Genomic DNA, 26,386 nt, shown 5'->3' with positions numbered 1-26,386 from the left:
TTAAGTTAGCAGTGCTTTGTTATTTTTTACTGTTATGCTGTTTAACTTGTTTTGAAATAAATAAATAAATAAATAAATAAATAGAGGGAAATGCTAGGAACACAATTTTTGACTCCGTAACTTTATTTGGACTAGTTAGGAGGTGAACGTATCTAAAGACCCCGGCCGTAGCTCGGTGCTGGGGGGTAGAGGAGGGAAAGAAGGTCTCATTTTTCGGTTTTTCACTTATATCTTGGAAACTTTGCGTCTTAGCGACATGACTACTAAGACAAACCAAAAGCTGATAAAATTTGTTACAAGTTTTATTCAGTCAAGTTTTTCGATATCTTGAATAGTTTTTGAGATATCCGCTCTTGAAAGTTTATTTAGGGCTTTCAATTTTATCTTGATATCTACATTAGTGAAGCTGCTAGGCCGTGTTTGGTATCATTTCCGTATAAATCGGGGGTGCTGAATTCATTTTTGGTATCACATTTGGACTTGGACAAGTTTTTACTTTGACATTAAGCATCAAGGCGGTTTGTTTACAGGTGGCCTACCGCGAAACGCGAAATCGATATTTCTTTCTCTGCCTCCTTATTGATCGAATAGGCAAGAATGATAGAGAGACAGAAACCGAACTTTCAACTGTGTTTCACGGTAGGCCATGTGATTGGCCTAGTGACGCCCTCTACTGTTTTGCGTAATATTCCCTATTGCTGTCTCTTCTCTTAATACCTTTTGTAACCGCTCTCTATCTTTCTTCCTAGCCGCTCTGAACGCCGGTGGATCCTGCTCCTCCTCAAGGTCCACATGAACTCCTCAAGTGTCAACTCGACGGAGTGTCACTCCCAGGAATCTCTTACCTTTTGTAACCGCTCTCTATCTTTCTTCCTAGCCGCTCTGAACGCCGGTGGATCCTGCTCCTCCTCAAGGTCCACTGTCATGAACTCCTCAAGCGTCAGCGCACTTGACGGAGTGTCGCCAAACTCGAGGAGTCTCTTGCGCAATGTTGATTCATGGACTTTCACTATTCGGACCACGTCGGCTGGCGTACGGGAGAAGTTGTGGAGACGAGCGGCGATCAGGAGGGCTGAAGAAGAAATAGATTTTTTTTTGTGACATGGACATAATATATAACTGGATAGAATATTTTTTTGTGGTCATCAAAGACGACTGTGGAGCTAGTAGATAATTGCTCATTCCGTGTATAATTATCGGAGTCAATTGTAAACACTACTTACTAAAAATTTAACAATATTATACTGTCTTTTTAGCCTAAGGAAACGTGGTTTAGGTACATCACACGCCGCGGCGTGCTCTGAAAGGACTTCCCCACCAATTCCTCGGAAACCGCGTTTAGTTTAGACTATTGCTGGTCTCGAATCCAGACTCCAGAGGCTCAACAAATTCACACGTGCGACTTATGCGGCAAGAAGTGCCGTGCATCGATAGGCTTGTGCCTATAGGCGGAAATGCATTGGCCCGTCTCAACAGCTCTTGACACTAGTTGCAATAATCATCCGTCAGGGATGTAGTGGCCATTGACGATGAACCAACGTAATGTGTATCTAGAATACTTACTTACTGAATGTGCATCATTTATTTACATACATACAATATATATACAGTGGTACAACTAAACGAAATTAATAACTAGCTTAAATCTAAAATAGGCCCCTGAGGCATTGTACCAAGGATGCTGGCGGCATTTCCCCGCTGTATCGCAATACTGATACGTTGTGCGAGGTAGCCGCCAGCTCTTCGGTCACCAGTTACGTCAACCAGACGCTTCGCGATTTCTGCGAACAACTTATGCGCGCTGGGACCCCATGGACCTAGAGTTTAAACTCCAAATGGTACAAAATGGTACTCTCTACCGAGGCCTTTATATTTGTTACGTTTTAGAATTTCGGCGCTTTCCGCCGCCCCGCCCGCTTTTACAGTAGTCCGTTGGACTTACTTACTTACTTACTTAATGGCGCAACGACCCAAAATGAGTCTTGGCCTCCGACACGAGTACACGCCAGTTGTCTCGATCCTGTGCCATCTCCCGCCAGTTATCGGCATCGCCTAGCGGTACCTGTATCTAGAATAAGTATAGATAATTAAATATTCATATCACCAGCACCGCAGATACCGGACGGCCGCCTCCCTGAATGTATGGAGTCGCGCTTCATCCTCTGAACCAGCCGAAGAGCTGTCATGCTCACTTCGTGAGACTTGTCTTCGAACTGCAGCTGTGAGGAGAACCGCAGGATGTAGAGGCATGGGTCTGGAATAGAAGAGAAAACATGGTTGTAAAAATAATAATCGTGCTATATGTTATGTAATCAGGATCGTTGGCGGTTTAGCGGTGTGACGTGCAACTTTCAAACCGAAGGCCAATTCTTGGGATTAGGTGGCCGAGCGGACCTAAGCCGTGGCAAAAATGCCGAGACAACGGTATGAGGACGATGATAATTATCGTGTCCTCCGAAGGAGCCTAAGACATTAGTATATCCTTAGATTATTATATTTATGATGTTTTAACACAAGTAAAATTCAAAGTTCTGGTATCAGCGCATTCAGCCAGAAGGCATGCAAATAAAATAAAAAAAAGTGGCAGACCTTCGCCCAGCAGTGGGACAATATGGGCTCATAATAATAGTAAATAAAACAAATGTTTTATGCTAAACGTAACGTTTTAAATGAGCCTTTACTCTTCCTTTGATAGGTACCAAGCGCCTAAACCGTGTACCTTGGAAACTACTTACTGTAAATTTCTACATGAAACCATTACGGTGTTTAACATATTAGTCCTATTTAGGATTTGCAATCTGGATCCGAAATGTATGAAATTATCCGGATCCGCAGATTTTTCCCATAGGTACATTTCCGATCCGTCGTGCAAACCCTAGTCTTATTACTTTTGACAAAGTGATACAAATATCTCAAACAGTTAGGCCCTGGTCTCCTATAAACGCCATCGGCCGCTTACAGCGTCTGCGTCACGATGCTTACTATAGAGATATACTGTTGTGGTCTGTTTTAGACGTCGACGTCAGCGTCTTTTTTGTTCAAAAACGTTGACGCTGACGCCAGACGCCGCGTACAGCATAAAATAGGAGACCAGGGCCTTACAAATGATTACAAATCGTCGAAACACCGTGATTGATCGAAGTAATTGTACTGGCCGGTAAAGTATTTGTGACGTCCCACGGACAAAGGTACCTTATGGTGGTTGGCGCTTACGTTATTATTAACGCCGCTCCAATAATATTGCGGCGCTATGCGACGTAAGCGCCAGCCGCCATATGGTACCTTTTGCCGTGGAATGTCACATTTATTTCATAACAATGTATTGCCGTAGGGCCAGGGCCCTGATGCATTCAAGTACGCAATGATTGTACGTGGTGGCGCAAATTTTATTAATCATGAGCCATGATGAAATTCGCTACTTAATGTAATAAAACGAGGTTCAAAATCATCGAACAAGTAAAGTCTGTATGAAGTTAACACACAAAACAGCTAGAGTTAGACCGAGTTAAATCTGCAACGATTTTGATTTATACCACAGAATAATTAATATTACTACCGTACAGAAAGGAAACTTCCTACAAAAACGAAGTTTGACAGCGGTTCAGGGTCGAATCATGCTGTCCCTTTCTAATATATGGCACTATCCCTTTCGGCTATTTAGGGTTGTCAAAAATCAAGTGATTATCTTATCTGTGGTCGCGTGCACGCAAAAGGAAGTCAAGTGGTGCCAAACCTAATGCTCGGAGCAATGCTGACCTGAGCGGAGCCGAGTTTTACCGAAGTCTGGAGTTTCGCACCCCTGTTTATACGGCTATGTCATCGCAATTTGACGTTTAACATAACACTGGCACTGCGTGTGCTATCAAAATCGTTGCAGCCTTATCTTGGTCTGACTGTACCTACATCTTATTTTGTGTCTTCTACATAACTCTAATAATAGCTATGGGGTCGTATGGTGACCAATTTTATTGGCCACAAATATGATTAAAGATACTTCACAATGATAGACACAGCGGGCTTAGCACAGAAGCGCCGCGAAAGTGTATACCCGTCTTTTTCTAACTATTCTAACATTATAATATTTTAAACTTTCGCGTTTTGCACACATAATAGAACCCAACCCCCCGTCGTCCCCCCGTCCGTCCGTCGGCGTTAGACCTGTGAGTTATTAATATGTATACTAACATTTTTAAATAGGGAATGACCAAGGTAACTATATTAATTTTAACCGTTTAAAAAAGGTTTAGTGAAAAAACTACGACCTTTCTGTACATAAAGGTCAGTGACCTCAAACTTAACATTGACGGATGTAAAAGTTTGTTACACTTTGTAGGAAACGGAAGTAGGTACTAGGGTCAACAACTCAACACTAACCTAGCCCGCCATAATTGTATGGTAGCGGCTTTTTAACCCAGGACCAAGGAACATATGAACATTTATATGTATAATATTAATATGTTGAACATCAGTTCACGTATGAAAGCACCTAATTTCAAGCTCGTAAACTCTGCATCAGAGTCAAAAACTGGTTACCTAAATTAAAACGGTACAATTCAGATAGGTAAGTATATCACCGAAATAATTCAGAAACCAACCTACTAACCATTCCCTCTCGCTTTCACATACTTGCTAGAAAGAGACATTTACGTCATAACTTGTTGGGTGGTCAAAACCTTCTCGGTAAATATAAATACCGTTAAACACCACCATAAAGGCCTCACCACACCTCATACCAATTTAATAATTATACATTTCACATGGTAGTTACAGGGAAGGTTAAATACCTATAATGTCTAACACATTTCTAGGTCACTGACACGATGGGTACGCGTCATTATCACGTTATCGTAAATAGTAATGGCTCCTCTACACGACGGGCCAACGACGGCCACTCCACTCAGAGGGAGCAAGTGATATTGCTATCTCATTCTACCGCATGGCTGCGTCCCTTGGAGTGGCCGGCGTTGGCCCATCGTGTAGAGGAGCCATAAAATTATTGTGCTAACCAAAGAGAATATAACCACTATGGTGCTAACATTGACGTATATCTCAGGACTGGCCTTACGGGCAATAGGAATGGGGCATGAATGGGGTAGAGTAGAGCGGTCTGACACCGCTACAAGGCGATTGGTTGATGAGTTCGCATCACGCGCGCGATTGGTCGCAACTACTTAGTGTGCGATAGACTGCACGATTGGCTAGAATTCGTGAGTGACACCGTTGAACTACACTGAGAGAAAAGTACAACAAAAACACACTTAGAATTACAAAAATAAACTTAATCCGGGGACAAGTAGAGTTAACTAATAGGAACAAATTGACTTGTGTAATTTCTATTAGTTCTTGCAATTTCTATTATCTGTTTGTTGAAATTATATTTGGGATTACTGAGCTGTTTGTAGAAATAAATAAACTTTACAGAAATAGTGAAACGTCCATAATTATTACTAAAACTTCATTCTTTCCCCCATTACAGAACTGTTTTTTAATTCCTGGTGATGATTTTTCTCTCTGTGTAGTATCATTTTTAGTGCACGTAAGGCCCGTCCTTAAGGTTCCGTCACACAGGCGCGTCACCGGGCAGGGCGTGAACGTTTTATATGTAACTGTGGCGCGCCCCGCTCACGCGCCGCGCCGCCCGCAAAACTCGCCTGTGTGACGGAGCCTTCAAAAATATACGTCAATGGCTAACTAACAAAAATACCTAGCCGCAGTCAAAAGGTTAAAAAAAATAAAGCTGACCTTTTAGGAATATGTGAGAGCTCATATAAGGTAAGTACCCCTATTAACGAGCCCATTAAAATCGGCACTGATTACCGCGCTATGTACAAAAAAGCGTTTTATAAGAAAGCCTATTGACTTTTTTTAAATTGAAATACACACAAATAAAGCCTTCTCTATGGACTGTCGAATAAGTATAGCACTAGAAAAGAAACACAAAGTAAATAATTCGAAAACCGTAAACTAACTCATCGGGGGCGCAGGATTTGAATGCTCCATAGTAACGCGCAACATCTCAAGTAAGCAAACGCGTATTTTATTCAGTGATTTTCATAGTAATGGTGAATATTAAAGAAAGACTAAGATTTTATATCAATTCTTAATTATGATATTTATGGTTCCCTAATCCTCAATTTGTAAATATTTGCTTACCAATAGTAAAAAACAGGAAATTAAAAACCTCGGTGTTGAGTTCCATTTTTTGGTGTGGTTCCTAATTTCGAGGTGTACCTCGGTAATAGCGGAAACGGTATTTTAAGTTCGAAGGGTCATATATTCATATGTAAATACAGATTTCCTTAACTCTTGATATTATTGAAATATTTAACCATCTATAAAGCTAATTAGCTATTAACGTGGTATGAAATCTATTCAAGAACTCTTAATTTTGACTACAGTTTTAAGCACTTAACTGGAGGTTTCCTTAGAAACCATTATATGAGAGTCTTGTTTAAATATTGATATAAAAACAAAAGCATGGCTGTCAAGTCTGCTATATACAATGTTTTGTAATATTTAGTATCTTCCATTTTGATTGTGTTCAAAATATACGCGATCTTTATTTATTTTTATTACTCGCAAATGAGTTTTACAATAATGTGAATTAAACCGTTTAGCGATGGTAACAAAAGACATCACTCGGTAATAAGATGTATGGGAACCCAATACCGACCCACCTGCAACTTTGATAGGAAATAAATAGGTTTATAATATAATTGTTATAAAACCTATTGTATTATTTTAATTAGAACATATAATACACCAACATACAATCGCAATCCAACGCGACAACGCAGCGAGCGTGATGGGCACCTTTGCGTCGGGGGCAGCCCGGGACGGGTTTCAGTAGGTTGTTTATTTTATACATATTTAGTTTATATTTAAGTTACGTTTCTGATTAATTTAAAATTATGTTTGGATTGTGTGTAGTGTGTACATACTACATAATAGATGCAGTACATCCAAAATTAATTTATTTTAATATTTGATTTCACATATCTTGTATCATTGGATCAATTTGATGTTGATGGGCATTTATTTGCGTGATGAACACAGATATTTGTTCCTAAGTCATATATATTATTATCTAAGTGTAGTTAGTAGGTGTAAGTAGACTCAAAGGAATTCACTTTCATAATTATGTTTTACTAAAAATTCTCTTATTTTTCCTTAAAAGCCAAAAAAAAATTAATTGAATCTTATGATTGGAAATCTGATTAAGTATAATACCTACTATATATTTAACTACTATTATTTATTTATTTATTTATTTAAACTTTATTGCACAAATTTACAAAAAAAGAGTACAATTGGCGGACTTAACGCCTTGAGGCATTCTCTACCAGTCAACCATTGGGCTAAACAGAGACAGTAATTAATTTGGTGCAGGATTGTAAATAGTGAATATGAGAATATAGACACAAGTCGACACTACAAACTATAATACTATACTATACTATTACACAAATATACATTTTAAAATATACCTACGTATATACAAATTCAATATATATAAATAAACATACATATATATAATAATTATGTACCTAGTGTGAGACATCACATAGACATTTAGTCTCGAAACTACTATTACTACTACTACTATTACTACTAGTACTATTGTTAAATGTAAGAACTAAAAATGCGATGGGTTTATTTACCCTCGTAAAAAGGAACCCTTATCCGCGGTATTTGGGTAGCAATTATCAATTACCACGGTAATAAGCGATTTCGACGTTTTAGGTTTAATAATTATTTTTTTCTATATAATTGGCCAAAACAAGTCCAAAAACGAATGAAACATACATTTCGATATACAAACTATCATAAAAAAATATGTCATTGTCCATATAGAGCCAGCTTATGTCTCATTTTTGGCTGTCTTTGTAAAAGTTGCTTAACCCCCTCGTTAATAGGGGTACTTACCTTAGTTCTAAACGATTAGCTAAACCATCGAAATTAAATTACGCTCTCATTTTAAAACGACATGCTTAAATTACACGAATAAAAAAAAACCGGGCAAGTGCGAGTCGGACTCGCGCACGAAGGGTTCCGTACCATAAAGCAAAAAAAGAAAGAAAACGGTCACCCATCCAAGTACTGACCACGCACGTTTGCTGTATGGGAGCTCCACTTAAATCTTTATTTTATTCTGTTTTTAGTATTTATTGTTATAGCGGCAACAGAAATACATCATCTGTAAAAATTTCAACTGTCTAGCTATCACGGTTCGTGAGATACAGCCTGGTGACAGACAGACGGACAGACGGACGGACGGACGGACGGACGGACAGCGAAGTCTTAGTAATAGGGTCGCGTTTTACCCTTTGGGTTCCGTACCCTACAAAACAAGACGGATTTCTTACTGCCTTTCGGCTTTTTAGGCGTAAACTTATTTTGGGGAGATTTTTTCTGTAGGTACCTATCATTTATATTTATCATTTATCTAAGCCTACAAATATTACGAAAACGAACAAAGAATTCGGTAATCGTTGTCTGCAATTGTTGCATTTGAGTTAATAAAAAAGCCTAATTCGGTTTGACTTTTGTCCTATTTTTAATTGCAATTACTTCCTTCTCGGCACATGCAGTTTTGGAATAAACAACTTTAAAGCAAAACTTGTTTATTCGCATGCGCGTGGACAACATTTGCGTCTGAAATTCTTAAACCTTAATGCTATTGATACAAGGTGTAATTTTGTGTAGATGTTTATGCATTGTCCAAACTCGAGCAAACTTGAACATATTTCCGTGACATTGTCTGCACCTTGAGAGATTCATTTACATTATAATGAACTTTAGTTCATTGACCCGGGTCTTTTTAATATATACAGGGTGATCTCAACCTCTTTATACAGTCCATTTTTTAGGATTAGGAAAAACTCCGCAGAAGCAAGCATGATGTTCAAAATTCAGGCTTGGGGAAAAAATATGAGTAACAATCGTTCTCCGCTACGCGCTATGTCAGATTATTTCATCGTTGTATCACTTCTTCCACATAAAGTTTTTTTTTAATAGCCTATATTGTGTCCCACTGCTGGGCAAAGGCCTCCCCTGTCTTTCGCCACTCGTCACGGCTTTGTGCATGCTCCCGCCAGTCTCCACAAAATGAGTCCAGAGGGGCTACCGCGAAAACCGAAATTCGCAAATTGCGGGGATATTTCTCTTTTACTCCAATGAAGGCGTAATTAATTAAGAGTGACAGAGTAAAATGCCCGCAATTTGCGAACTTCGATTTTCGCGGTTATAGCCCAGATCGTTTCGCCATCAAGTGCCTGATAAAAAATCTTACCCTTACATATGCGGAGTTCTTCCTAATATTAAAAACCGGGCAAGTGCGAGTCGGACTCGCGCACGAAGGGTTCCGTATTCCGTACCATAAGTACCATAATGCAAAAAAAAAACAAAAAAAGCAAAAACAAAAACAGTCACCCATCCAATTACTGACCACTCCCGACGTTGCTTAACTTTGGTCAAAAATCACGTTTGTTGTATGGGAGCCCCATATAAATCTTTATTTTATTCTGTTTTTAGTATTTGTTGTTATAGCGGCAACAGAAATACATCATCTGTGAAAATTTCAACTGTCTAGCTATCACGGTTCGTGAGATACAGCCTGGTGACAGACGGACGGACGGACGGACAGCGAAGTCTTAGTAGTAGGGTCCCGTTTTACCCTTTGGGTACGGAACCCTAAAAACACAAATTCAAAACCAAAACCACATTATCTAATAGAGCTTTCTACTCGTAAGACTAAAACAGAACATCAGTTCAAACCGCAATTAAAGCTCCTTAATTGATTATAAAGAAATCTATTGTTTTTTTATTTATTTTTTGGTGGATAAATAGAGTTCGCTATTATGTAAAATATAAGCGCTATTCTACTGTATCTCTTAAAAAAAATTCTAAGTTATGAAAACGTATGGTATTTTTGCAACTCAACTAAAAATTACGTACTTTTATTGGGACAAATTTTAATTAAGTATTAGTGTTTTTCCACTTAGAAATGCTCTTCTCTTCAAAACTTTATAAAAATCTGACGAAAATAATCCACTACAAATAAAATAATACAAATATTCCTAATTTACCTACTTACTTTATAGTCTATCCTGTATATTCAGGCTTTACAAATATTACCGGATTGGAAGTATTTTAGTATTTTTCCTTTACCTTTGTGACATTGAAATATAAATGGTGCAATAAATAGTTTTTTCATTTTAAATTGTTTATACGACAACGGTTTCACTCACATGAATTTTTAGTCGCTATTGGCGACATGTTTCGGGCCCGTCGGGGGTCCTTCCTCAGGCTCGAGTGCTCGCGGCGGCTGCAACTCGTGCACTGATCGCGCCGCTCGCCTCGTCGCTCGTTGCGCGCGCGCTGACAGAGCGGGGGCGGGGGGCGCGGTGCACTCCGCAGCCGGAGTTGTCAGGTCAAGGTCTGGTAGGGCGGCTGCATCGACTGGCATCAAGCACACTGCACTCACTATGTCCACGCGATCGTCACAACGCACATCCCGCCTAATACCAGGAATTATAGGCTTCCATGCAGGTGGCAACATCCAGCCTCCGTCTCGATTGAAATTAGGTCGGCGTCCAATTTCAATCGCCTCGCGTTCATGTGAGTGAAACCGTTGTCGTATAAACAATTTAAAATATGTCTCACGAAAGTTTAATATCAATAGTTTTTTCGTTTATATTGTCACGAGCAACTATAAATTGCGGCAATCCTTGCAATAAACATAGGCCTATCATTATATGTTTGTATCATCATTGTTTTATCAAGGCTAGCAATAAAAATGTGGTTTATAATATTCATTAACTTATTATAAACGGCTATTTAACAATGTACCTACCTACTATAATAAAATATTTTTAAACATTAAACTTAAATTATAAACATGTATACCTACTTGTTTCGAATAAATTAGTGTCATAATAAAAAAAAGCTGTAACTCCTAGGGTGTTACAGCTTTTTTTTCACAATCCATAACTCCCGCGGGAACAATATAGGCCTTTGTCCTTTAGTACACCTGTATGAAATAAGATTTTGTTCGAGCAAGTGTGATGCTGATGAAAGATAATAAAACCATCAACTCATGACTGAATAACAAGAAAAAACTCGTCTTCAGTTGACCGTGTGACGCCTCATTGTTAACCAGGTGGCGACACGCTGCAATTTGCTAATTAAGCTGTAGATAACTGTGTAGTTAGTGTTATGCTGTCAGCGGTATTGTTTCTTGGCTTTTAGCAGGTTATAATATGCAACAATAGACTCTTTACCACGCTAAGTTTCCACCGACTTGGCTGTGACAATACATAGGTACCGTACCACAATATCCCATAGCACCCATAGGAACGCTATACTTGACGTACTAAGCCAACTAGGACGTACTAGAAAACTGCCGAAAGGTAAATTTGTATTATTGTATATATGTCCTGGATGCGTGGGTTGACCCGGCTAACATAGACACCAAGTGGATAGCGGTAAAGCGTGGGTGATAGACCCAGGAGGAGATGACGAGACGACATTGACACCCTCTTCTGATCGGAGGAAGCACAAAATCGAAAGTTATGGAGAACCAGGCCTTTGCCCAGCAGTGGGGCACCCAAATAGGCTAAATAAAAAAATATATGTTAATAGTTTTATAAACATCGTACATTAATAAAACACGCCTATTGTCCAAATATTACAAATAACTAATGATAATGACCTCTACTATACAAACACTATGTGGTATCTATATATAAACATACACGTGCATCTACTTCCGAGAGGAAGCAAACATTAGCAAACATAGCCTCGAGCCAAAAGACACTCAGGAAGTGAATTTAGTTGTAATCCTTGCCAAAATATTAGTCCGTTCCATAGCTTGCACAGTCGACGTCAAAGATATGTTTACACTTTTAGCATTATTACAAAGGAGTAAGGTGCAACAGTGTAAACATATTTTTGACGTCGACTGTACAACAGTAACACTCTTAACTATCCATCGGTGGACCTTATTACAAAAGGCATAAGGTTCACCGATGTGCAATTAAGAGTGTGGGCGATCAACACTCTCAATTTAACTATAACCTATAGCCGCCCATACGTCAAACCTTGCCAAGCAAAATGAAATTTTATTTTGTCAACACAAAGTTCAAATTAGAATGGAAAATTAGACCTTTTTATAGGTCACTGGGCGGCTAGAGGATAAGTGGACCTTATCTCTTCGTAGTAAGGTTTACGTAAGACTTCATAGAGGCGTTATTATTTATGGCGTTTTCTGACAACCGCAGTCATCTTGGGTATAGACTCCAGAGCATTTTGAACCTCTCCTGCTTCGCTACTTCTTTTGCTAACTTTACCATGGGTATATGCGGAATACATTCACGTAATTATGTGACATCTGATAATTGATAACACAAAAACAATAGTGAATTGTCATAAAAGTTTTTACGTTACTATGTCATATACAGTTTTGTCTATTTATGGACCTTATTTTAACGGTGTAAGGTATACTATCGGACAACCTTTTCGTTAAGAGACTGTCTCTTTAGTGTGTTGTAACGATGCACGAACAATGGAGCCAAGGTCAGAAAAGATTGCTTATTCGGTTACATAAATGCAATTAAATCAATTTATGTGGAGCTGATTCATGTTGATGAATGAAAAGATAGTGACTTTTTTCTTGTTCGTGAATCAACGCGCCAAATGTATCTGTCACCCTGGAATACTCTTCCAAATAGGGATATATTTCTACATGAAATAAAACTATTGATACGGATTATACCGCGTATATTGATTTCATACTTCAATATACGCCAATATACGTCAATTATATATGTATAATTGACGTATATTGGCGTACTGGCGTGTTGCAGACATTTTGGACTAGTCATTGAGTTTTCACTTCTGTCGGCACTCCCAGGGTGCAACCCGTTGTTTTTTTCGTGTAGGTATGTAAACCTATGTTAATTTTATTGTGAGATATTCTTCTGCATACTGTTACAGGTCTTTTGGCTTGAATATTAATTATTTATGGTTAAGATCATTAAAGTTTTCTCCTAAATAAAATAATGTAACTTTTAAGTGACTTTTAGCTATTTAAGCTAATACATATTTAGTACCTATTCATCTACAGTTCTACACGATTCAAGAATAACGATTGTAGCAACGCATTTAAAATTATATCGTGACCGTTAATTAAGTTCCAATACACCGCAAAGAAATAATGTTCGATATGTCTTCCAGTGTATTATACTATTATGATTATGATTATCTATTTAGGTTGTAAGAATAACTATTTATTTTAGATACCTAATCAGTCGAGTTTTACTTATTATTCTCTTGCAAATCCACTTGATCATGCTTGTTTTATAAAATAACGTAAATAAACCAACAAAACCGAACAAAAAGCGGAATAAGTTATGCACAACTGTTCAATAACAAACTTTGTTTTGGATCGCAGCTACTTATAAACTGCGTAAACATTATTTTTAGACGAAGAAGATTTTGCAAAGATAGTGAATGATCAAATATGTGTGTAATCCTTAAATGTTAATTAAATCGGTTAAAATCCATGAGTTTAGCTGTTGATTAATCGGGAAAAAATTATGACATGCTCTTTAGTTTTAAAGATAACATTGGATCAGACATTTATTTGCAATTTTCTGTGTTAGATGTTCATGCACGTGACGATACCAAAATGGGTTTCATATACACTACTACACTACAAGATATCGATCTTTCGGAAAATATATTTATTTTGAACCTTGATGTCGCGACAATGTTTTGAATTTTGATTAAACAGAGATGGTTTTTAGGGTTCCGTACCCAAAGGGTAAAAACTAGACCCTATAACTAAGACTCCACTGTCCGTCTATTTGTCTGTCCATTTGTCCGTCAGTCTGTCTGTCACCAGGTTGTCTCTCATGAACCATGACTAGCTATCACATTTGAAATTTTCACAGATGATGTATTTCTGTTGCCGCTATAACAACAAATATTAAAAAGTACGGAACCCTCGGTGGGCGAGTCCTACTCGCACTTGTTCGGTTTTTTTTAAGAAACTTCTACTGCGTAGCAGACCTACATGGCAGTTACAGAAATAATTACCCAATAATGAGTAAGTATTATATGTCTTTTTCAATAAGAAATAGAAATAGAAATAGAAATCGTTTATTTGCAAACCATGGTACATAGGTGGTACAATAAAAATAGAATCACATGGCACCCTATAAAGGGTATAGCAAGTATTCTTATAGCTAGATAGGACTATTTTGTATAGTAATATAATGTTATTATTTTTTGTTTTTACACATTGCCATTAGGCAGGAACGTAGATTTTTTTAGCCACAGTTAGGTTTTTGCGGCTTGGCTACATTTTATTTATACTTAAACCTACGAGGGAGATCAAAGTTAGGATGTATTTTATACCTACTTATAATTAACTTATTACTATTTAACTTATTACAAACTAAGTAGAGCTATCTTCCATAAATTCTTGTATGGAATAGTATGCTTTCCTTATAAGAAGTGATTTTAGATTTGATATGAAGGGGTTTAATTTCTCTATATTTCTTATTGTGTTGGGCAATTTGTTGTAAATCTGTATTGCTCTGAAGTACGGGCCTTTTTTGTACTTTTCTAAGATTGGTTCCGGAGGTATAAGTTTATTTTTTCGGCGTGTGCTTTTACAGTACTCAAATAGTTCGGTATTTTTCCTAACAAAAATGGATATCTCTAATATGTAAAGGGACGGTAGTGTTAAGATTTTAAGGCTTGTGAAATATGATTTGCAACTGTCTGTTTGTTGTATGTTTGCTAATATACGTACACATTTTTTTTGAGCTATAAGGAGATCGTGTGTATCAGTACTATGGCCCCAGAGGATAATGCCATAGCGTAACCAGGCTTGAGCGTAAGATTGGTATGTAGATAAGGCGCAGTCAGTATGGGTGTTTGACTTTAAAACGTATAAAGCATAGAGGAAGGAAGAAAATTTGGATTTTATTTTGGATATATGTTTCTTCCAGTCAAGGTGAGAGTCAAGAGTTATTCCTAGTAGGGTGCATTCTGATTCTTCTTCTATGTTTAAATCTCTGAGAAGTGGTGACAGATCGGTAGGTCTTTTTTGATAGGGTCTAAATTGTATTATTTTTGTTTTTGCTGTATTTATTAATAAGTTGTGTTCTTGTAACCAGTTTGTGACATTGGTGAAAGCTTCTTTAATATGCGAGTAATCGTCGGAGTTGTTGTCGTGTCTAAAGAGGAGGGAGATGTCATCGGCAAAAATAATACACTTATGATTTGTTATTTTAGGTAGGTCATTTATATATATCAGAAATAATAGACATCCTATGACGCTGCCCTGAGGAATAGAGTTGTTGATGGTTTGCAAATTTGACTGTAGTTTTACTAGTTTTTTGGAGTCTTTAAAGTGGTGTTCTATTTGTACGTACTGCTGTCTATTGTGGAGATATGATTTTAGCCAGCTGTAGGCATTGCCGCGAATTCCTATTTCATAAAGTTTGGATAGCAGTATTGGATGGGAAACTCTATCGTATGCTTTAGACATATCCAACAATAGGCCAATGGCATAGTTTTTAATTTTGATGTTTTCTAGTGTTGCTTGAATAAATGTGTAGACTGCTTGGGTGGTCGATCGTTTTTGGCGGAAGGCAAATTGGTTATCTTCGAGTAGGTTATATTTTTCTAGAAATTTGTAAATCCGGTCGGCCATGCATCTTTCAAATATTTTTGAGAACGAGGGTAAGAGGGCAATTGGTCTATAATCGGCAAGGTTATGTTGTGTTCCGCCCTTTTTTAAAATTGGTTTGATGACTGCGATTTTAAGTTTGTCTGGAAAACTACATTCCTGGAAGGATTGGTTAATTAGTAGCGTAATCGGTCCTGTTAACTCGTCATTACACTTCTTTATTAAGATTGGGGGAATCTCATCAAAACCACAAGTATATTTGTTGGGGAGATTCTGTATAATTTTTTGTACTTCTTGTTCAGTGGCAGGCTGAAGGAACATTGAGTTCACTGAGGGAGTGGGAGAAGGGCGCCCGCGAGGCGCTGTACCATCGTTTTGGCCCACGGAGATAAAATATTCGTTAAATTTGCTAACAATTGTTTGGGGATTTTCAATTATATTGTTTTGTATTTTAAGTTCTATGTTTTTATAATGTTTATTGGTATTTTTTCCAGTTATGTTTTTTATGACTTGCCACATGGTTTTAGTTTTATTTTTTGATTTGTTCATTACTTGTGTATAGCTATCTCTCTTTGATTTTTTGATGCATTTTTGGAGTATATTTGCATAGGACTTGTAGTGTTTTTTTAGGACATCATTTTTACTCTGATTTACTAGGGATCTTAGTATTCTTTTGTGTAGGCACGATTTTTTCAGGCCTTTTGTAAGCCAAGGCTTTTTATGGTTTGTTTTTATCTTTGAGTTTGTTTGTGGAATGAACCTGTTAAGTAATGTTATTAAATTAGAATGAAATAAATTGTAGTTCATATTTACATTGTTCTGTTTTACCAGTATCTTATCCCATTCTATATTTTTGAGAGCAGCTTTAAAGCTAAGTACATTAGTGTTATTAAAATTTCTTTTGAGAGTGTATATGTTATTTACCGAAGAAATATTCTTTTTAAAGTGATAAATTAAGGATTTATGGTCAGAGAGGCCCTTATCTTCAACATTTACTTGAAAGTTCTTATGGTTAGTAAAGATTAATAATCCGATGTCAAAAAGTAGCGTCCATCATAAGCCCGCTGATATTATCCTTAAAAGTAGCGTCCATCATAAGCCCGCTGATATTATCCTTAAAAGTAACGTTCATCATAAGCCCGCTGATATTATCCTTAGAAGTAGAGTCCATAGTCCATCATAAGCCCGCTGATATTATCCTTAGAAGTAGAGTCCATAGTCCATCATAAGCCTGCTGATATTATCCATAGAAGTAGAGTCCATCATAAGCCCGCTGATATTATCCTTAGAAGTAGGTAGAGTCCATCATAAGCCCGCTGATATTATCCTTAGAAGTAGAGTCCATAGTCCATCATAAGCCCGCTGATATTATCCTTAGAAGTAGAGTCCATCATAAGCCCGCTGATATTATCCTTAGAAGTAGGTAGAGTCCATCATAAGCCCGCTGATATTATCCTTAGAAGTAGGTAGAGTCCATCATAAGCCCGCTGGTATTATCCTTAAAAGTTGGTCGACCCTTTAGTCACCGTGGCCGTGGACATTAGATATCTATAGGCTTCAACAGTAGGCACTTAGGCAGTCTCAAGGGAAGGCCCAGTTAGAGGTAAACTTGCTAATAATACAGACAGACTGTGATAATCACTTTAAGTTATCCTTAACTTAAGAAAAGAAGAATAAAAATTAACTAAACTGCAAAACGTAATTCAAGACCAAAAAAAGTAAGAAATGTTGCCACTTTTTTACTAGCGCGTCTTGTATTTATGCACAAAAAAATAATTAAGAGTACTTTTTTCAATCGTAGGAGCAAAATTAGTAATAAATAAATTATCTTAGCGTGATTATCAAAAGTAATTTACTATTTTACAAACAAATTATTGCAGTGGCAACATTGTCTTTTTTTTTGGTCTTGAATTACGTTTTGCATCAGTAATATTAAGTATCAATAGTTAGTAACGGACTAACGGTTAAAAATAATCCTATCATTCTATAATCATAATAAAGACATTGTCTCTTTAATGTACCTACTATATGTTAAGGTAACTCTACAGAGCGTGGCTGATAATTTTAAAGTTTGAACCAGAACTTTGGGTACATATTACAGTCTTAAAATTACATGGTGGCATTGTATTTTAGTGCATAGTGCTAAATTGCTAATCGCTAGGAAAGAAGCGCTCGAAACGATGATGATTTGATGAATGAAATCACAATCATTCACCTTCCTTTAGTAGTTAAATAATTTAGATTCTCACGAATAGAACACAATAGCAAAACAATACGCGGATAAAATTGGATTTTATAGAGTTTTACTGATTAAAGTCACGAAATTCCTCTTTTTACGATCCTGAGAACCATTATTTTTTGCAATATTTGGTAATTAAATTCTTCACGCATGACAGACGTCTTTCTTTATAATGTATCCGTCCATCAAGTGAAGAGCATTCGCCAAGGTCTTAAGTGTTCAAGTTTCCTTCTCTATTTTAACTAACACCACCACCAGTGGTTTTGGTCCTGCGTCCTATTTCTTACCTCAGTTATCCTACTACTTATTATTAGATTAAATTTTGACAGATTTTGTACCTTCAGTACGATTTAGAAAACATGTCATTTTATCCTTCAAGATGCTAAAATCACACAATACTTGTAATTGCATTGACGTAAGTCCCATTATGGTGGATTGGATGTCGTTTAAAAAACATTTATGTAATCGGTTTAATTGGTGCAGGTGGTCATTTTATGGGTTCAGTGCGAGGTAACGCTACGTCTTACGTAGGCGAACAACGAGCGAACGCGGCGCGGCGCGGCGCGGCGAAAGCGGCCGCCGCCGCGCCGCGCCGCGCCGCGCCGCGCCGCCTGACATTCGCGTGCAAATCGCGCCGCACCGCGTTCGCAACGAGATCGCTTACGTAGGACACTTCTATGGGCATCAAAGGATTGATTTCGCCGCGCCGCGCCGCGCCGCGTTCGCGCGTTGTTCGCCTACGTAAGACGTAGCGTTAATAAGTACATACTGGCATAAGTACATATTTATTAACACTTATGGAAAAAATTGTGCAGAATTCAAGCAAGATTTATAAAACTTAGATTTTTTAGGTAAACAAATTAGCGCATTAACGGTTATGTTAAAGATACTAGTAGAATTCAGGGCAAAATTAACATAACGTTAGTTTTTTTGTACACAAACTATTAATAGTGTATTCTAGATTATGGTCTGATAATAACAGTTTATTTAAATTATTGATATCACGTTGAAAATATTCATATAATGTTATCAATTTAATAAAATCTTCTATGCGCTTATTATTTTACTAAAAATATTGGTCTTGATTTTATTGTCTTTTCTTGAGGCATTTTACCGTGCCTATCATTCATTTCAGATATTTAAAAAATGTAGTTTAATTTAGATTTTATCAGGAACATATATTTGTATGAAGAATTCCACTTCCACACAGGTTTTTAAAGCATTATAGTTTGTGATCTACATGTGCCTTATTAGCAATCCACCCAGGCCATTACCCTGGTTTTGGGCGAGTCACAACAAGGAAACACTGGTGACTTGTGTAAATCTATTCCAATATTTAACTACGTTCAGTAGACCACTGTGAAGGTTATAGACCTGTGAATCCGTTACGACTAGCATTGGTAGTTATTCAACTTTGTAAATCTAATCTCGAATTGATTTATCATAAGGTGAAATGGTATAAGAAGTATATACGTAGTTTATTTTACTCGGGGGCAAAACGACGACACTCTACGACGGTGTCTGTCAGTAGCTATAGCGGGGATGTGTTATATTTATACATGCTTACTTACTTAACTACTTCGCTGGCTCAGCGACCCGAAGTGGATCTTGGCCTCCGACACTAGATTTCATTCGATTTATACATATAAATGGATACTATTTATTAGAACGATATTTTCATGTTCGCTATTCACCTAGGCTTAGTATTTATTGTGCAATACTTAATTCCCTAGGCATAGACTATAAAACCAACGGTACACAATGGAGTGAAATAGTTCATTCTTTCAATTCATACCGACATTCTGCAAGAAGTCGGCCTTTATACCGCTCTACTTCCCTTCCTTGATCGCAATATGCGTATATAGGTACTTATATTTACATATTCGGTCACTTATTTATTTATTATACTCGTAAATCGCTCTTAGAGCAGGCGTGGCTCACTCCGCGATTTCGTCGCTTTGCTACAGGTAGCTAAAAGTACATCCGTTCGACCCCAATTTTGAGGTTTGCCATAAGCCGCGCGTGGCGCTGTCGCCACCTAGCGGCCATATCTGTGCTGATCGTGACAGACGCGTCTTGTTAGAGAGTGAGTCTTCTGTGCCTAGTACTATTATTTATTCTGTGCTTAAAGTCGAACCAAGATAACTCTGCATATGTGTTAGAACATGACAGGCATGGTGACAAATGAAAGAGCCGACCATATTAGCCCTACTGAAACGGTGACCTTTCGCTCTAGCATGGTCAAAAACGACCGAATATTAGCACAAAGGCTACAAACATTGGGATGGACAACGCTATGCGTAAGCGCACAAGCTCGTCTACTCCCGCGCATGCATATGGCCCGTTTACGAACTATTCAGCACGACCTGCATTACGATAACCGATCTATTCTCAATATGACTTATCTTCATATCAAAATAACGGCGCTTAGGCCCTTCTTAAATGAAAAGTGTTTAATGGCTTTTGGATATAAGGTAGCTGGTATTCAAATACTTTAGATAGCCATGATGTTTACTGATCTCCTATAGCGCATGATTGTAACAGATGTAGAGGTTAATTTATCCTGGATAGAGTGGGTAGCTAGAGCTGATTCGCATAAGAATATAGAAATAAAGCAGCTGCTATTCATAAAGCTGTTTACAGACGAATTATAGGCTAAAAAGTTAATTAAAAGTACCTAAGTTAGTCGGTAATGTAATGAAAAGAAGAAAATCCTTTGTACCTAATAAAGTTGTTTCGGTAGGCAACACCTAGCTCCAGTGGTTGGTAATTCTTGAACAAAAAGGTTGTGAAAAATCTCTGACATAATTATGTTAAAGATATTTTTAATATCCATACTAGAGTTAGACCAAGAAGTCTGCAACGATATTGATAGTTCGATAATCGTTGCAGACTTATCTTGTTCTAACTTTAGAAGTTTACAAGTTACACTGGATTTTCAAAATCTTAAAAACCAAGCGGACAGGGGGCGGGAGATGACAGCTGTAGCTGTAGCTTCTTACAAATGGATAATTATAGAGATCCCACACTAGCGTCTTTTGAGCGTCGGCATCTAGTCAGCGCTATGGAACATGGCGTCGCTGCAGCCATAGAGTTGACTAGAAGCCAAGCTAGAAGCCGACGCTCAGGAGACGTAGTGTGGGAAGTCTCGAAGGCACTCTAAGGGCCAATTTACTCTGGACGAGCTCTTAGGCGAATAGAAACAACTTTATGTATAGGCTGCTGTAATGTGTTTTACGTGATGACCACCCAACAATCCCAACATGTGTAGATGGAATTTTAAACAAGATCAAACTATTTTATAAATGCAAGGATTTATCCTTATTCTATCATTCATTTTAGAATAGAATAGAATAGAATAGAATGTTTTTATTCGTGACAAAACTTATAGATAAAACAACAGGTAATACTATCATGGTCACTTATTTTCATTTCAGATATTTAAAAAATGTAGTTTAACTTCGATTTTATCAGGAACATATATTTGTATGAAGAATTCCACTTCCACACAGGTTTTTAAAGCATTATAGTTTGTGATCTACATGTGCCTTATTAGCAATCCACCCAGGCCATTACCCTGGTTTTGGGCGAGTCACAACAAGGAAACACTGGTGACTTGTGTAAATCTATTCCAATATTTAACTACGTTCAGTAGACCACTGTGAAGGTTATAGACCTGTGAATCCGTTACGACTAGCATTGGTAGTTATTCAACTTTGTAAATCTAATCTCGAATTGATTTATCATAAGGTGAAATGGTATAAGAAGTATATACGTAGTTTATTTTACTCGGGGGCAAAACGACGACACTCTACGACGGTGTCTGTCAGTAGCTATAGCGGGGATGTGTTATATTTATACATGCTTACTTACTTAACTACTTCGCTGGCTCAGCGACCCGAAGTGGATCTTGGCCTCCGACACTAGATTTCATTCGATTTATACATATAAATGGATACTATTTATTAGAACGATATTTTCATGTTCGCTATTCACCTAGGCTTAGTATTTATTGTGCAATACTTAATTCCCTAGGCATAGACTATAAAACCAACGGTACACAATGGAGTGAAATAGTTCATTCTTTCAATTCATACCGACATTCTGCAAGAAGTCGGCCTTTATACCGCTCTACTTCCCTTCCTTGATCGCAATATGCGTATATAGGTACTTATATTTACATATTCGGTCACTTATTTATTTATTATACTCGTAAATCGCTCTTAGAGCAGGCGTGGCTCACTCCGCGATTTCGTCGCTTTGCTACAGGTAGCTAAAAGTACATCCGTTCGACCCCAATTTTGAGGTTTGCCATAAGCCGCGCGTGGCGCTGTCGCCACCTAGCGGCCATATCTGTGCTGATCGTGACAGACGCGTCTTGTTAGAGAGTGAGTCTTCTGTGCCTAGTACTATTATTTATTCTGTGCTTAAAGTCGAACCAAGATAACTCTGCATATGTGTTAGAACATGACAGGCATGGTGACAAATGAAAGAGCCGACCATATTAGCCCTACTGAAACGGTGACCTTTCGCTCTAGCATGGTCAAAAACGACCGAATATTAGCACAAAGGCTACAAACATTGGGATGGACAACGCTATGCGTAAGCGCACAAGCTCGTCTACTCCCGCGCATGCATATGGCCCGTTTACGAACTATTCAGCACGACCTGCATTACGATAACCGATCTATTCTCAATATGACTTATCTTCATATCAAAATAACGGCGCTTAGGCCCTTCTTAAATGAAAAGTGTTTAATGGCTTTTGGATATAAGGTAGCTGGTATTCAAATACTTTAGATAGCCATGATGTTTACTGATCTCCTATAGCGCATGATTGTAACAGATGTAGAGGTTAATTTATCCTGGATAGAGTGGGTAGCTAGAGCTGATTCGCATAAGAATATAGAAATAAAGCAGCTGCTATTCATAAAGCTGTTTACAGACGAATTATAGGCTAAAAAGTTAATTAAAAGTACCTAAGTTAGTCGGTAATGTAATGAAAAGAAGAAAATCCTTTGTACCTAATAAAGTTGTTTCGGTAGGCAACACCTAGCTCCAGTGGTTGGTAATTCTTGAACAAAAAGGTTGTGAAAAATCTCTGACATAATTATGTTAAAGATATTTTTAATATCCATACTAGAGTTAGACCAAGAAGTCTGCAACGATATTGATAGTTCGATAATCGTTGCAGACTTATCTTGTTCTAACTTTAGAAGTTTACAAGTTACACTGGATTTTCAAAATCTTAAAAACCAAGCGGACAGGGGGCGGGAGATGACAGCTGTAGCTGTAGCTTCTTACAAATGGATAATTATAGAGATCCCACACTAGCGTCTTTTGAGCGTCGGCATCTAGTCAGCGCTATGGAACATGGCGTCGCTGCAGCCATAGAGTTGACTAGAAGCCAAGCTAGAAGCCGACGCTCAGGAGACGTAGTGTGGGAAGTCTCGAAGGCACTCTAAGGGCCAATTTACTCTGGACGAGCTCTTAGGCGAATAGAAACAACTTTATGTATAGACTGCTGTAATGTGTTTTACGTGATGACCACCCAACAATCCCAACATGTGTAGATGGAATTTTAAACAAGATCAAACTATTTTATAAATGCAAGGATTTATCCTTATAGACAAAGTAGAGCCAATGCAGGTATGGTTTATGTTACTAATACAAAATACAAAGTGTGAGATTATGAAACGAGCAGAAAGCGAGTTTTATAATAACGTCATTCGCATGTTTTAATGCCAAAATTGTAAGCTCACATCCATACTAATATTATAAATGCGAAAGTGTGTCTGTCTGGCTGTCTGTTTTACCTCTTCACACTTAAACCGCTGAACCGATTCAGTTACAATTTGGTATGGAGATAGTTTGAGTCCCGGGGAAGGACATAGGGTAGTTTTCATCTCAGAAATCACCCTTTAGGGGGGTGAATGCTAAGACCGCTATTGCGGTATTTAATCACACACTCATTAAAACGTCATCTCGACTAATACTGGAAATAAGGTCAAATCAAATCCATCCTTTAATTTTTAATTAATCGATATCCACGTGAATAATAACATTTTCACAGATAAGAAACTTGTTGTAACAAAACAGTTTATCTTAATGCTGGCCGTAATTTGTGGTTTTTGAACGCGTCATAGAGTTAATGATACGAGTATATATGATTGTAAGTACATAAAAATAAAATCAATACTGGATAAGTACTGGATATTCAACTGATGGTCAAAGTATCGTCATTTCTGAATTCATCATCAAAACACCATATTACTAGTATTAACGAGTTTCACGAATCTAGACTAGACATTCGATGACAAGTAGCACAATAGGTCTGTTCAAAACCACTCTTCAAGAAGTTTTAATGACAGTTTGTAATGTAAGTATAAGTACATGTGTATTGTGTATGTCCACGCATAATGGATAATGTATGGTTTAATGGACAATGCACTGAAATGTGTAGTGTTAGACCAAGAAAATTCTCCTACGAATTTGATAGCACACGCAGTGCAAGTGTTATTTTAAACGTCAAACTTCTATGAAATTATGACGTATAAATAACACTTGCAATGTATCGTCATCCGTCGTAATCGTCCGTCTCGGTCTGTCATCAGGCTATATCTTATGAACCGTGATAGACAGTTGAAATTGTCACAAATAATGTATTTCTGTTGCCGCTATAACAATACTAAAAAGTACGGAAACCGTGGTGGGCAAGTCCGACTCGCACTTGTCCGGTTTTTTTACAATTGAGGCCGGGATGATAACAATCTGACCAAATTATCAATTTCCTCGGAAACAATTAAAAATACTTTTCATTTTTATCGTGCGTTGTTTAAGTATGTACAAGACAACCCGTATGTGAAAGACACTGCTGTGATACAAGTTATCCATGACCTAGGCTAGTAATAGAATAGATACTGTGCAGGAATAGGTATATATGTACATTGTGTATTGGTGACAGTCACCTCAGAAAAAAAAACCGGGCAAGTGCGAGTCGGACTCGCGCACGAAGGGTTCCGTACCATAATGCAAAAAAAAAAACAAAAAAAAAGCAAAAAGAAAACGGTCACCCATCCAAGTACTGACCCCTCCCGACGTTGCTTAACTTTGGTCAAAAATCACGTTTGTTGTATGGGAGCCCCATTTAAATCTTTATTTTATTCTGTTTTTAGTATTTGTTGTTATAGCGGCAACAGAAATACATCATCTGTGAAAATTTCAACTGTCTAGCTATCACGGTTCGTGAGATACAGCCTGGTGACAGACGGACGGACGGACGGACGGACAGCGAAGTCTTAGTAATAGGGTCCCGTTTTACCCTTTGGGTACGGAACCCTAAAAACCTTGCTCGGGGGCTTTTGATGAGAACTAAGTGTCTAAATACATAAGTAAAATAAAGATGAGAGTGACTGCGAGTTAATCAAATCAAAGTCTTTTTGGTTTGCCGTCTAATTCTAACGAATAACTGCGTCTCTATCTCTCAAGTGCAATGTTTGTACGTCTGTAACCGCAGCGCAGCAGTGTCCTAAAAGAGGGTCACTTATCCAAATATAATTAGCATGACTCATTTCAATACAATAGGTACCTAATGCATAATTATGCATTAGCTATGACATCATTCTTTGCAGTTTGTTAAAGAAATCAATTGATTATTGATTAAGAATGCTTACGCAAGTTAAGGTAAGATATTTTGATTTGGATTTTCATCCCGCAAACGCTATTTATGGTCCCACCCTGGTTTCGGACCAATTTTGTGCTAAAATTATAGATCTGTGTGACAAGTTAGAACAATCGAACATATATATTAGTACTTGGGACACAAAAACACTTTTATAGTTGGTCAAGCAAATCTTGTCAGTAGAAAAAGGCGGCAAATTTAAAACACGTAGGCGCGAGGGGTTATCGTCCCATAGAAAAATTGATATCTATCGAAGTTTCGACGCCTTTTCAGCATTCGTGGTCAGTTGGTCAGTCACGGAGTCACGGGGCCATATATGTATAAGTATGTAATTTTATGGTTGATCGAGATAGTTTTTCTACAGTTTTTAGTGCTCCATACAAAACTTTATTCAAGGAGAACTCATGGGATCACTTCTGTCGTGTTTTATTTAATTATGCGTGAATGCTCTACACGTGCTCTACATACCTAGATATTAGTAGATATGTAGTTAATTACTAAATTAGTTACCTAGGTACAGTCAAGGAATTTAAATTCCGACCCATTTCGTACTTTGTCACAGTGACAACCGTATGAGGTCTCTAGCGGCTTTCATATTGATTGTCACTGTGACAAAGTACGAAATGGGTCGGAATTTAAATTCCTTGACTGTACCTACCTATTTATAGGCAGTCATCAGTTAATTCCTGTAGGTAGGTATATCGATTAATTAAATTTAACAGTCACTCATGCAAACTGCTACAAAACAGCGTTGTTGGTTCCG

At 37.7% G+C, this 26,386-nt stretch overlaps 1 protein-coding gene across 1 annotated transcript in view; it reads right to left on the bottom strand.

Moving 5' to 3' along the window:
- Positions 1 to 26,386, bottom strand: part of LOC134673398 (transcription factor IIIB 90 kDa subunit) — a 49,106-nt gene that overhangs the window by 10,203 nt on the left and 12,517 nt on the right. Inside the window, exons 5-6 of the mRNA XM_063531376.1 lie at positions 2,105 to 2,254; positions 846 to 1,072 (exon numbers count right to left, since the gene is read on the bottom strand). Of these exons, the coding sequence (XP_063387446.1) occupies positions 846 to 1,072; positions 2,105 to 2,254 (377 nt within the window). The remainder of the gene's footprint in view (positions 1 to 845; positions 1,073 to 2,104; positions 2,255 to 26,386) is intronic.

The sequence above is a fragment of the Cydia fagiglandana genome, chromosome 18 (genome assembly GCF_963556715.1).
Source record: "Cydia fagiglandana chromosome 18, ilCydFagi1.1, whole genome shotgun sequence".
In the NCBI taxonomy this organism is placed as follows: Eukaryota; Metazoa; Arthropoda; class Insecta; order Lepidoptera; family Tortricidae; genus Cydia; species Cydia fagiglandana.
The sequence above is the reverse complement of the archived record's forward strand: the minus strand, read 5'-3'. Positions and strand labels throughout refer to the sequence as shown.